The sequence below is a fragment of the Chenopodium album genome, chromosome 8 (assembly GCF_948465745.1).
Source record: "Chenopodium album chromosome 8, dcCheAlbu1.1, whole genome shotgun sequence".
In the NCBI taxonomy this organism is placed as follows: Eukaryota; Viridiplantae; Streptophyta; class Magnoliopsida; order Caryophyllales; family Amaranthaceae; genus Chenopodium; species Chenopodium album.
The window spans coordinates 10,955,979-10,967,516 of record NC_137841.1 but is presented as its reverse complement, the minus strand read 5'-3'; the positions used below and the strand labels follow the sequence as shown (position 1 = coordinate 10,967,516).

Sequence of the window (11,538 nt, the reverse complement as noted above, 5' to 3'; positions counted from 1 at the left end):
CGAGGCAAATTTTGAATTTTATGCCATGGGTATTCACGTGGCAAAGAAATTCTTTTGCCACGAATACTAACGAGGCTAACAACTACTTTGCTACAAATTATACTGTGGCTAATATACTTAGTAGCCACAAATATTACCGTTGCTAATATGGTTGTTTGCCACAAATACTACCGTGGCACATAATATCCAATACCACAAATACTATCGTGGCTAAAGTTGTTTGTCACGAATTTTTACCGTGTCTACCAAATTTACTATCAATGATCTTTGTCGTTGGTTCGTGACTTGAAAATTTAAAATGACATTTTTTCATTCAAATAAAGCACATTTGGTTTTTTTAGACCAATATATAAATTTTGTAACAAATAATTAATTAGGAGAAATAGAGTTTCAAATTGATCTTAATATCCATACAAACTAAAATATTTGAAATTAGTATGATTCATCACTATTCACATACACGCACGAAAATAGGATAAAAAGAGTAATGCGGCCTTCTAATCCTTATACCATAGAAAAATAAAAATATTACATCATATGTAATTTGATAAATGTAGTATATCTTGTGATTCGCAGTCTTCTTTTTACCTACAAGAATGAAAAACAAAAATAATTAGCTATAATTTTTTTTTATTTTTTTTTAACAAGGAAAGGAAACTATACCAGTACTAGATGATTATAGCATCTGGGAAAATCAATGTTTGTGATCAAATAGGGCCTCCATAATTGCTGAAAAATTGAAAATTGCAAAACATGGAAGCTGCTACTACCGCAAGCAATAAAAATAAAACAGCAACAGTAATTTAAACTAAAAGCATAAGGCATAAAGGTAGATAGTAGTAGGGGAGCCCAACCATGGCTCAAGAGAAGCTGAGGACATCAGATTTTGCACCATTAATCATGGCGAGAGAGTGAGCAAGTTCCTTGGTGTAGGCTGCAGTCAAGGTAGGAGGAAAGAAGAAGTGGAAAACCAAATTGTCCTGTTGTGAGCTTCTATCTATGTCAGCCAATCCATGGGAAATTTCGTTTGCCGTCCTCTTTAAATGAAGCACTGTAACCTGCCAATTTCTTTGAAGCAGTTCAGCAACATCTCTGATGATGTTGGCAAGAAGGTGATCAGTTTACAGCTCCAAAAACCTGATTCCCCTCTCCCAGGTAGTATTCAATCCTTCTAGTGGCTGGCCCTAGGGAGCTATAAAAATTATTTAAAAGCCTAATAAACTATAAATTATATATAGTAAAGCCAACACATACTTGGCAGACTACCTAAATAGTGAGGAATTTTCCACTGAACTGACTCATAGACAGATTCAGAGTCTAAATATTAGTGTAGGAATTAGCAAACATGGCTTCGGAAAAAAAAGAATAATATATTATAGAAGGCTACCAAGTATAAAAACAATACATTCATTTTGGAATGGACAAATAAGGCATGTGATATTACAAGATTAATACAACATGAGTAAATTGACAGGAAGAGCTCCTTGCAGGCCAGACAACGACAACAGGAGTTGCTCGATATGGAATTATTTTCTCCACATGCTAGAGTAAATTATTTTGTTTACCTAACTCTTTTATCTCTAGAAAACTAAGTTGTTCTTTTGGTCAATCAAGGATATATAATCAGTCCTAGGAGATTTTTGCTAGTGTTTAGCACATGAAGAAGGGTATCATATGAAGTTACTAAAAAGTCAGATCATAAGGAATAAATTGATCAAGGCTACACAACAGATTATTGTCTAAGTAAACTAAAGCAACAAAACTCTCAAATAAATGTAAAACAAAAAGCTATAGTTGACCGAATATGAATTCAGAGAGAGAAACGGTAATTCAGAAAGATCGAGATGTACTTACTTCACTTTTGATGCACCTTCACTTCCTGAATCATCATTATTTAAAGAACCTCCTGCTTCAAGAAAATCCAAAAGTTGACTAAATTTTTTCTCCCAAACTTCATTGTTCTCTGCAATTTTTTTGTCTACATCATTCCTAACAGCTTCCGCTTCTTTTTTGGCTTGTTCAGCTTCTATTTTCGCTTGTTCAGCTTCTATTCTAGCATTTTCAGCATCTTTTTTTGCTTCTTCAATTGCTTGATTTGCTTTCTTTTTAACTTCATTCACCTCTTTAGAAAGATCTAATCGAGAAGGCTTTACTTTGAAATGTTGTGTAATACTTCTACTAGGTCCATAAGCTTTCAAGTACCCGTGTGTATCTTTTCCAAGCACATCTTGAATGATTTGCTCATCCGTTTTCTCATTAAGACCTTGATCCCTTTGCTCCTTTAGTTTGTTTATCTCATCCTATTATTACACAAAATTGCTAAGTTAGAATCTAAGATAGAGAATGTTATATGAAAATAGTAATTAACAATCATAACTTACTACTGCACGGGTGTTATTTTCTAAAGTTACTGCATTCACAGCCTTCTCAGACTTTCTCGTACGAGATGCAAGTAGTAGATCAACACGAGAACACTTCCCACCATTCTTCTTCCTCTACATCACAGAGATTTTAAAGTCAGATTATACTCATTATTACTAGTAATCTATCATGTATTAATTACAAGTAATGCATTTAATTACGTACAATTTCTTGTCTAGTGCGACCGAAGCTTTTAGTACCATTGTAGTGAAGCAATTTGTTTTACGCCCAACTACTCCAATCTTTGTTTGTTGGCTGCAATTGTTAGAAGCCTCTTTCTTTCATTTTGAAATGTTAGAAGAATATCCATCAGGAACCTTCAAAGTCTCTAAAAACTTACACACCTTTTCTTTTTGTGCCTTAGACAAGGTGTAAAGTGCTGGAGGAATATGCCACTTTCCATTATTTAATATTGGAGCAAGATGCTTCATAACCTTCAAATGCTTTAGATTTTGTCTAGCCTTTAAATTATCTTTTGATTTCCCATCAATATCCAGCAAAGTACCGAGAATATTATCAAGTACATTTTTTTCAATATGCATGACATCAAGATTGTGTCGAAGCAAAAGGGTACTCCAATAAGGCAATTAAAAAAAATACTTTTCTTCTTCCAATTATCATCTCTCTTTGGAAATTTCATTGTTTTTCCTAATTTCATGTCTTCAAGATCTCTAAGTTGCTCTAAAATCTCATTCGAAGATAAATGTTTAGGAGGACCTCTTGTTTCTACTTTTCCATTAAAAGATTTGTTATCTCTCCATTTATGATCAGTAGGAAGAAACCGGCGATTATCCATGTAACAACATTTTCCCTGATTTGGTTGTCGAGTAGAGCTAGTTTCTTTCATACAATATGGACATGCTTTATAGCCTTTGGTAGACCACCCAGATAAGTTAACGTACGCTGGAAAATTATTTATGGTCCATAATAATGCAGCACGCATTTGAAAGTACGCATCCTTTGAAGCATCATAAGTCTTGGCTCCAGTTTCCCACAATTCTTTTAACTCCTCAATTAATGGTTGCAAGTATATATCAATGTTATTTCCAGGTCCACTTTTCCCTGGAATTAACAAAGATAGTATTGTGTAAGGTTGTTTCATACACATCCATGGAGGAAGATTGTACACAACAAGCACTACTGGCCATATACTATAGTCACTTCTAAGCCCGCCAAATGGATTGAATCCATCACTTGCTAAACCCAGCCTTACATTACGTATCTCTGCAGAAAAAGAAGGATGTTCTTTATCAAAATGCTTCCAAGCTTGACAATCTACCGGGTGTTTAAGGACTCCATCATCTTCGCGTTTATCAGAATGCCATCTCATCTCACTTGATGTTTTAGATGACATAAACAACCTTTGCAACCTTGGAATTAGTGGGAAATAGCGTAGTACTTTTGGTGAAGCTCTATTGCGCTTAGTATCACATATGGAACACTTTTCAAGGTTAGCATTTTCTTTCCAAAATAACATACAATCATTTTCACATGCTTCTATTTTTTTATAGTCGAAACCAAGATCAATAATCATCTTACGTGCTTCATAATAATTAGAAGGCAAATCAACACCTTCAGGCAAAGCATTCTTGAACAGTTGAAGCATATTAGTAAAAGCTTTGTTAGTCAGCCATCCATACATTTGATTTGGAATAGCTTTAGAATGAATGACAATTTGGAGAATTTGTCACAACCAGAGTACAAAGTTTGTTGAGAATCTCTCATCAAATTTTCAAACATGTTTGCCTCATTTGTATGCTTAGTAAATCTAGGATAATCAAACTCGGAACCCTGTTGCTCTTCATCCCACATGTCATCTATCTCATCATTTGAGACTCCAAGACTAAACCTATCATGGATCATCCTAAATATATCATCATTAGCACTTTCTCCCAATTCATTTCTACTTTTTTTTTGTGGCGGCTTGTATTCTCTATGATAAATCCAACGAACATACCCTTGCACAATTCCATTCACCAACAAGTCACTGTATATTTCGGCCCTTGTTTTATGTTGAACATTATTGCAACGATTACAAGGGCAAGGTACCTTCTTATCATCCTCTCCTATATAACTATTTGATGCTAAGTCACGAAAAGCAAACTCAAGAAATGAATTAACCCCTTTTATGTATAAGTTGTCTGTCCTATTAGCACACCTCATCCACTCTAACCTCTCTTGAACATCCAACGTATCCATGTGTAAAGAAGGGCTATGAATACATAAAAAGTTAAAAAAAAAAAAAAAAAAAAAACAAATGAATGAATTAAGTTGCTCCTAACTTGAAAGAACAACATAGAAAAATTTTCATCTTCATGAACTTTAAGCAAATACTCAACATTACTTCTTTGATTGTAATAATCAACATGTTACTTTTGTAAAGTACCATTAGACATTTATACATAAACTGAATTTTCACAACTAACTTCCAATTCAGCACATTATCACATATACAAACAGTTGACCCCTCCTTGAGTGCACACCTTCCCTCCCCCTGGCTACAAACCTGCCCCCTCCCTTAACTTGTTACACCTGCTTACACAACTCTCCCTTGCTTGCACATTGAACTCATCCCCTATTTGTACACTAAACTCATCCCGTCTCTGCCTGCCCCCTTACCTGCACACACTAATCCCATCTATTCTCGTTCCCCTCCCCTTGTTGCACACCTTCCTTCCCCCTGCGTACACAACTCTGCCTTTCTTGTACACTAAAATCATCCCTTACCTGCCTGCCCCCTTCCCTACACACTGAACTCACCCCGCCCCCTTCTCGCACACACTAATCCCCTCTCTTTATGCCCCATTCCCTAGCTGCACATTTACCTTATCCCAGCCTACACACCCCAACATTAATTTTCATTGTAGTTTCATGGTCAATTTTGTTAATTAGCTTTGTAATTATTCTTATTTGTTTCAAAAATTGGTATTAGTGAGCTTCTGTCAGTTCATGTTGCAATAAATTTGTAGTTAGAAGCTTAGAGCTAGTATTATCTAGTAGTAGTTTTGGATTAAGCTTATGTTCTAATTTTATAGGGATTTTTTTGATAAATAGCTTTACTTATCTAAGTGGACATGACATTATTTAAATCATCATTTACTTTTGTTTTTTTGGACTATTAGTGTTAAATGAAAACAGATACAAAGTTAGGCTTATACAACACATATTAGCATTTTTAACCAATGTGGTTTAACTGTTTAAGCCTTTAAAGACAAGTTGATTCTAAAATATTGGGTATATAGGCAATGTTAACACCAAACATGAATGAAAAATCGACACAAGGTCAATGCAATAGGCAATGTTTGGTCATGCAGATTTATTGAGATTCATGCTAGATGTTAATACATATAATCAGATTAAGCCCATGACCCACCTACTTGGATTGGTTAAGCCTAGTAGCCAAGGGGCTCAGATTAAGTATCCTATAAATGAACATCAAACATATAAAAGAGCAGAACAATCGGCTGCAAGTATCTTCCTACAACTGAACAACAGGGACCTTAAAGACCATGAAGCTAATCAAGATAAGTAGATAACCAACAACAATCACAGCATATCATCAAAGAAATTACTTTTTAAAAATAAATCAAATTAATTAAATGAAAACAAGAAACCTGCCAGAAGAAATTATTAGAATTAAACAACAAAAATCAGTTGAGCCACACCAAATTGAAGCAAAAATTGGAAAAAAAAAACATCAAAATTTGAGAACAATTCGATTCAAGCATAGCAACTAGATTCCATTGTAATTCAATTGCTACCACATAAGTATTGGAAACAATAAATTAAAATCAACATTGATTCACACATAAATAAACTACATATAAGAAAAACGAACAATAAATAGATCTAACCTTGAAATTTTGACCAAGAATTAATCTTGCGCGTTAGTCGAATCTTCGATCTAGGTATCGTTTAAACGGTTTGGTTCTCCAACGAAAAAGATTTCTGGTTTTTTTTTTATAAGGGAAGGTTTCTGAGTTTTAAGGCATATTTTGGGGTTTTGCTAAAATTTTTAATAAGTTGGCGGCTAATGAAAGGGAATTAAGCGCCTAATCAATTTTGGGATTTGTGATGATGTTTTTGTTTTTGTTAATTAACTTCCTAATCAGCAAATCAGTAGTTTTTTTTTTAAATTTTATTTTATTTTATTTTATTTCTGGAAGGAAAGATCATCTTATACAACTAATTGTTAGCTTATAATGTAACATGTATAAATTATCATACAAACTAAGGCATGTGATACTTTATAAAACGTATCAATATAGTATAATGAGCATATGTCCTTTATAATCTATATTTTATAAATATAATTTATGATAACTCTAATGTTAATAATTTTTATTTCATAATACATATCTCATGATTAAAACTAATTAGTCATGAACATAATAATTATATCATAATATATTGACATTAGTTTAAGTTTTTTTTTTCTTTTCCTTCAATGAATGTTCCAGGAATTTGGGTTAATTTATGTACGTCCTAAAAATATACTACCTCTGTTTCACATTTTTTGAAATTTTGAAGGGTGTACGGATTCACAGGCAAAATTTGTTTGTGAGTGTAAGATAGAGAGAGTGAAATAGGAATGCATGTGATGAAGAGAGAGATAGAGAGAAATGACAACCTAAAAAGGGGAAAAAAATATTAGTTGCAAATAATGTGTAGCATCCATTATTGGAAAAAGTTGCACAAAATATGAAACGGAGGTAGTCTTTTGATGTGGTAAAAGTGTTAATTTGTTGTAGTGTCACCTGAGACAAGGAGATCTGGTATGATGTTAATAAGGTCTAATATGATATGATCTAAATTTTTATTATCTGGTCGTCTGATTTGATTTAATAATTTGAGTAAATTTTGACCACATTTTAGTACTAAGCTATAATTAAACAAAAATATATATTATCAAAATATATTTTGTTAGATTCGTCTTATTATGAACTTTTCAAAATTGGATTTTTAAATACATGAAAAACTGTAAAAAAATTTGATAAACTAAAACACATCAAACACAGCAGAATTAGAAAATAAACCTATTCAAAGTAACCTGACACTGGTTAGCTATATGCATGATGAGAGAGATTGACTTCCGCTCTTTCAACATTGAATATGATGCAATGCTGAAAAGTGCTTCTGATTTTAACAATCTCCTTCCAAATTCAAAAAAAAGGTGAATATCCAAGGGTCCCTTGCTTTTAAGCGAAGTGACAAGTGAGACAGAGTCAGTTAAGATCTTAATTAATTGACCTATAACCATTTTCACGGGCCTATCTTAATGCATAAAGACAAGCTCATGTAAGGGTTTTCAATTCAAACCGAACCATCTCGAATTAAAACTAGCTAAAATTAGAATATTTAATGAGGTTGTTACATCAGTATATCCTTTTACCTATTTACCCAAGGCTTAAGTTACGTGTTACTTTAAGAAAGAGTTAGAGGTTAACTAAATAAAAAAAATTGAGTTCTTTAATCCAAATACCATCTTAATAAGCCAATATAAAGCTGACAAACAACATTATTAGAGTAATATTAGCTTATTGTTAAAACATTATTAGAGTAATTTTAGCTCATCGTTAACCCGATTCTAATTATTTTTATAAAGCCAAACTCATATAAGGGTATTCAATTCGAGCTGAACTATCTCAAATTAAAACTTGATACTATTAAAGTAAACCTAGTCATGCTATATGTAATAATTTAGTCTTTGGTCTAGCTAGCTTACTTTATATGTAGTTTTTCAATAATACTTAATTACATCATTTATATTTTATAAGGATACACAACTAGTAATAAATTTATATAACTTTAATGAAATTTTTCATCATATGCTTGTCTTATCAATGTAATGCAAATGTGCAACTATGCTCATATCTACTACTCACTTATACCATATTAAATTTATATGTATATTTATAAATTAATGAATTTAGAATTATTCTTGCATAGTGACGGAGTTCTATGTAATATGTAATTGTTTCACACTATCAAAAAAAAAAAAAAAAAAAAAAAAAGAGAGAGAAAATCAAATACGGATTTTTTTTTTTTTTTTTTTTGTGTTAACGAGGAAGTGATACGAAATTACAATTTTATATATAAAGTGTTTTTTTTAATGAAGTTATATAAAGTGGTTAAAAAATATCTATATTTCAATTTTGCTAATATACAAATGAATTTTAGGCGGAAAAATTACCTCCATAATCAATAAAACATTTGACCTGGTTAAAATTTTGATGGAAATTCTTCCCTCTAAAAGCATTATTTGGCGGAAAAACTTCCTCCGAAATACATGTAATTTATGAGTTAAAAAAATAAAGAAAAGAAAAATGAAGTAAAGCATAGCTACTTCTCCAACGTTCTTCGGTTCTTCCCATCATTCTCTATTCTCTAACGACCATCTCCTAAAGTGATAGGTAGTTTCCTTCTCTCCGAAATCTGAAATTTAATATTTCTCTAAAATTAGTTTCGTCAAATCAATTTGGGGCTTCTTTTTGTGTTTTTTTTTTTTTTTTGATATTATTGATATCAATTTGGGGTTTCCTTAATTCCATGGGTTGTGAAATTTTTATAATCTATCACCATCTCCCATAGATCAAGTCAAAGACGAATCCATGAAAGAATTGCAAAACTTGAACTCCAACTCTCTTCCTTTACTTCTTCCGATCGCCGTCACTGACGCCACCTAATAGCGTCTTTCCGGTGATCTGAGAGGTGCAAAAATGGCGATATGTTTGGTGGCTTCAATTGCAAAGTGGTAAGTGGTTTTCTAATTAGTTAATTCGATTTATATCCTAATCCTATTGATAGGTTTTTTTTTTTTTTTTTTTTTTTTTTGCAATGGGTGATTTAGTTGTATTTTTATTTCGGTTGAATTCAATTAAATTTAATTGTGCTATTATGTACGAGTAATTGATGCCTAATTGAAGTTTAAAATGGAAATTAAAATTGAAATGGAGGCTGAACTAAAATGTATATAGAGTGGTTTGGTATTGGAGTCTAATGTGAGTATTGTGTTATTGGGGGGTTCGTTTTGTCAAGCTTTTATGATGATTTGTTGTTAATGATCAAAGCGATACTCTCAGCAAATTTCTTGTCTTTGGTAATTTATCTTCTGTTAGCATTCTCTTACTTGCCTGAATCAGCAAGGTGGCTTGTCAGCAAGGGCCAAGGGAAGGAGGATATCTGAAGCTAAGAAGGAATTAATGAGGTTACGAGGAAATAACGATGTCACATGTGAATCTCTTCCTTAAATTTTTGTTTTATAGTATGTGGCTTACTGTAGTTTTGTGACTTTTGTCCTTGTTTTTGGATTCAAGTAGTGTCTAAAGAATCTAGTTGTAACATTCAAGAAGACCAGCAAGTTACTTATATTATTTGTCAAATGTGGGCATTTTTATGAATCCAACAGTCAGATATGCATGCATACTAAGTGCTGATTAAGTGGTATTAATGTATTATGCTTTCCCAAAGTCTTAGCTCAAAGTTTGAATATGATTTTGGAGTTGAAACTGTAACATGATGTTTGCTTAGTATTAAATGTGAAGACTTAAGTTGATGAATGTGCGTTACTTGTAGACTCAAATAATATTTCAATTCATCCATAGTGATTTAGCTTGAATTGACTCTTTGTAACCAATCAATTCGAGCACGAAAACAAGCAATAAATTGTACTTTATTAAAGTACTTTTACTTGTAGTATATATAAAGAAGGAATTTTGACTTGAAATATTTGCTGCAGATGTCGAGGTAGTCTGGTGCCAGGAAGAGGCAATGAACATGGGCGCTTACAGCTATATTGCACCTCGTCTATGTCCAGCAATGAAATAATTAGACAGGAAGTGCTGATGACATTGAGTATGTTGGGTACCTTCCATCTGCTGTAACTGCTACTAGTTTTATCTTAGTTCATAGAAAAAGACACACCGAGCTTTTGCAGTTAGCATTGCAGCCAGAGCCAGTCCCATTCCCATGAGCCAGTGGGCTGGTGCACGCTTAACACTAATGGAGCAGCAAAGGGCCCTCTTGGGCTAGCTGAGGGAAGGGAAATTATCAGATATGAGACAAGTTAATTTCGAGGTGTTCTGCTACTGTTGTTTGCCGCCACTGCTGGCGGCTCCTGCTGTTTCCCGCCACTACTGGCTGCTACTGTTGGCTGCCACTATTGTCTGCTACTACTGACTGCTGTTTGCTGCTACATGCTGCTGTCTGCTACTCTGCTAGTAGTTGCTGTTAGTGCTGCTGTCTGTTAGTAGTTGCTGACTTGCTGTTAGTGCTGCTTGATAGCTGCTGTTATTATTGTTGTTTACTGATTCCGTGGTGATTTTTTTTAGAATTGAGGTTTTTCTTGTTTCCTCACTTTTTACAAGCTAGAGACCTACGGAGTAAGTTTTTTCTTTTTGTTTTGACTATTATATTGGTTGGCCAAACATAAAAATTGGTGTATGGATGTTTTTTTTTTTGTATGAGTTATGAAATTATTTCAATTCAATTTATTGTTTAGTATCATATACGTGTAATTCCTCATTCATGGTTGTACATATTTTTATTTTTTTTATTTTTTATTTTTTGAAACAAGCAAGAGGGAATTTATTAACTTAAATCAAGTTCCGCCAAAGTGATTAAACATTGGGGAAAGTTCAACATACATATGCTCCAATGAGATCGAAGCATCCCATCTAGCTAAACAATGTGTAACTACATTCCCACCCCGCTTCAAATGAACACAGTTAAATGACATAAAAGAAGGTTTACTATGAATAATTTCATCATATAAGAGATAGGCAGGAGAAGCCCCCTTCAATTCATTGTTGATAGCCGATACAACATTGCTAGCATGCATCACATTCGAGTATATATGACATCCTCAAAACCAAACCTGCTCGTCAATTGCACACCATGCATATGCTGCAGCCCCTGCTTCAGCAAGCTCAACAGACCACCGCACCCCTTAATTATTAAGGATTATCGGCTTAGTGCAATTTTACATTAGTTCATATTAGAATAGTATCTTTTATGTATATGTTATACTATCTGCATTATAATTGATAACATTAATGATTAAAAAATTGTAAAAAAAAAAAACCTTGTATTTGTGGGCTATTTTACACTAAGGTCTTT

General features: G+C 33.1%; 1 protein-coding gene and 1 long non-coding RNA gene across 3 annotated transcripts; one reads left to right on the top strand and one right to left on the bottom strand.

Annotated features, from left to right (window-relative positions):
• Positions 1-496: 496 nt before the first annotated feature.
• LOC145555830 (uncharacterized) lies at positions 497-4,182 on the bottom strand. The gene is made up of 4 exons (XM_081617549.1): positions 2,587-4,182; positions 2,382-2,495; positions 1,855-2,300; positions 497-588 (listed from the first exon to the last, which is right to left on the bottom strand). The coding sequence occupies exon 1, from the start codon at positions 4,061-4,063 to the stop codon at positions 2,885-2,887; it is 1,179 nt and encodes a 392-aa protein (XP_081473675.1). The 5' UTR covers positions 4,064-4,182; the 3' UTR covers positions 497-588; positions 1,855-2,300; positions 2,382-2,495; positions 2,587-2,884.
• A 4,432-nt stretch (positions 4,183-8,614) lies between these two features.
• LOC145555829 (uncharacterized) lies at positions 8,615-10,960 on the top strand. Of its 2 annotated transcripts, XR_014091573.1 has the most exons (4): positions 8,615-8,834; positions 9,013-9,175; positions 9,564-9,654; positions 10,160-10,960. It is a non-coding gene; the product is annotated as an uncharacterized LOC145555829 (long non-coding RNA). The 2 variants fall into 2 exon arrangements; XR_014091572.1 differs by having other exon boundaries at positions 8,618-9,175; positions 10,160-10,955.
• The last annotated feature ends 578 nt before the right edge of the window (positions 10,961-11,538 follow it).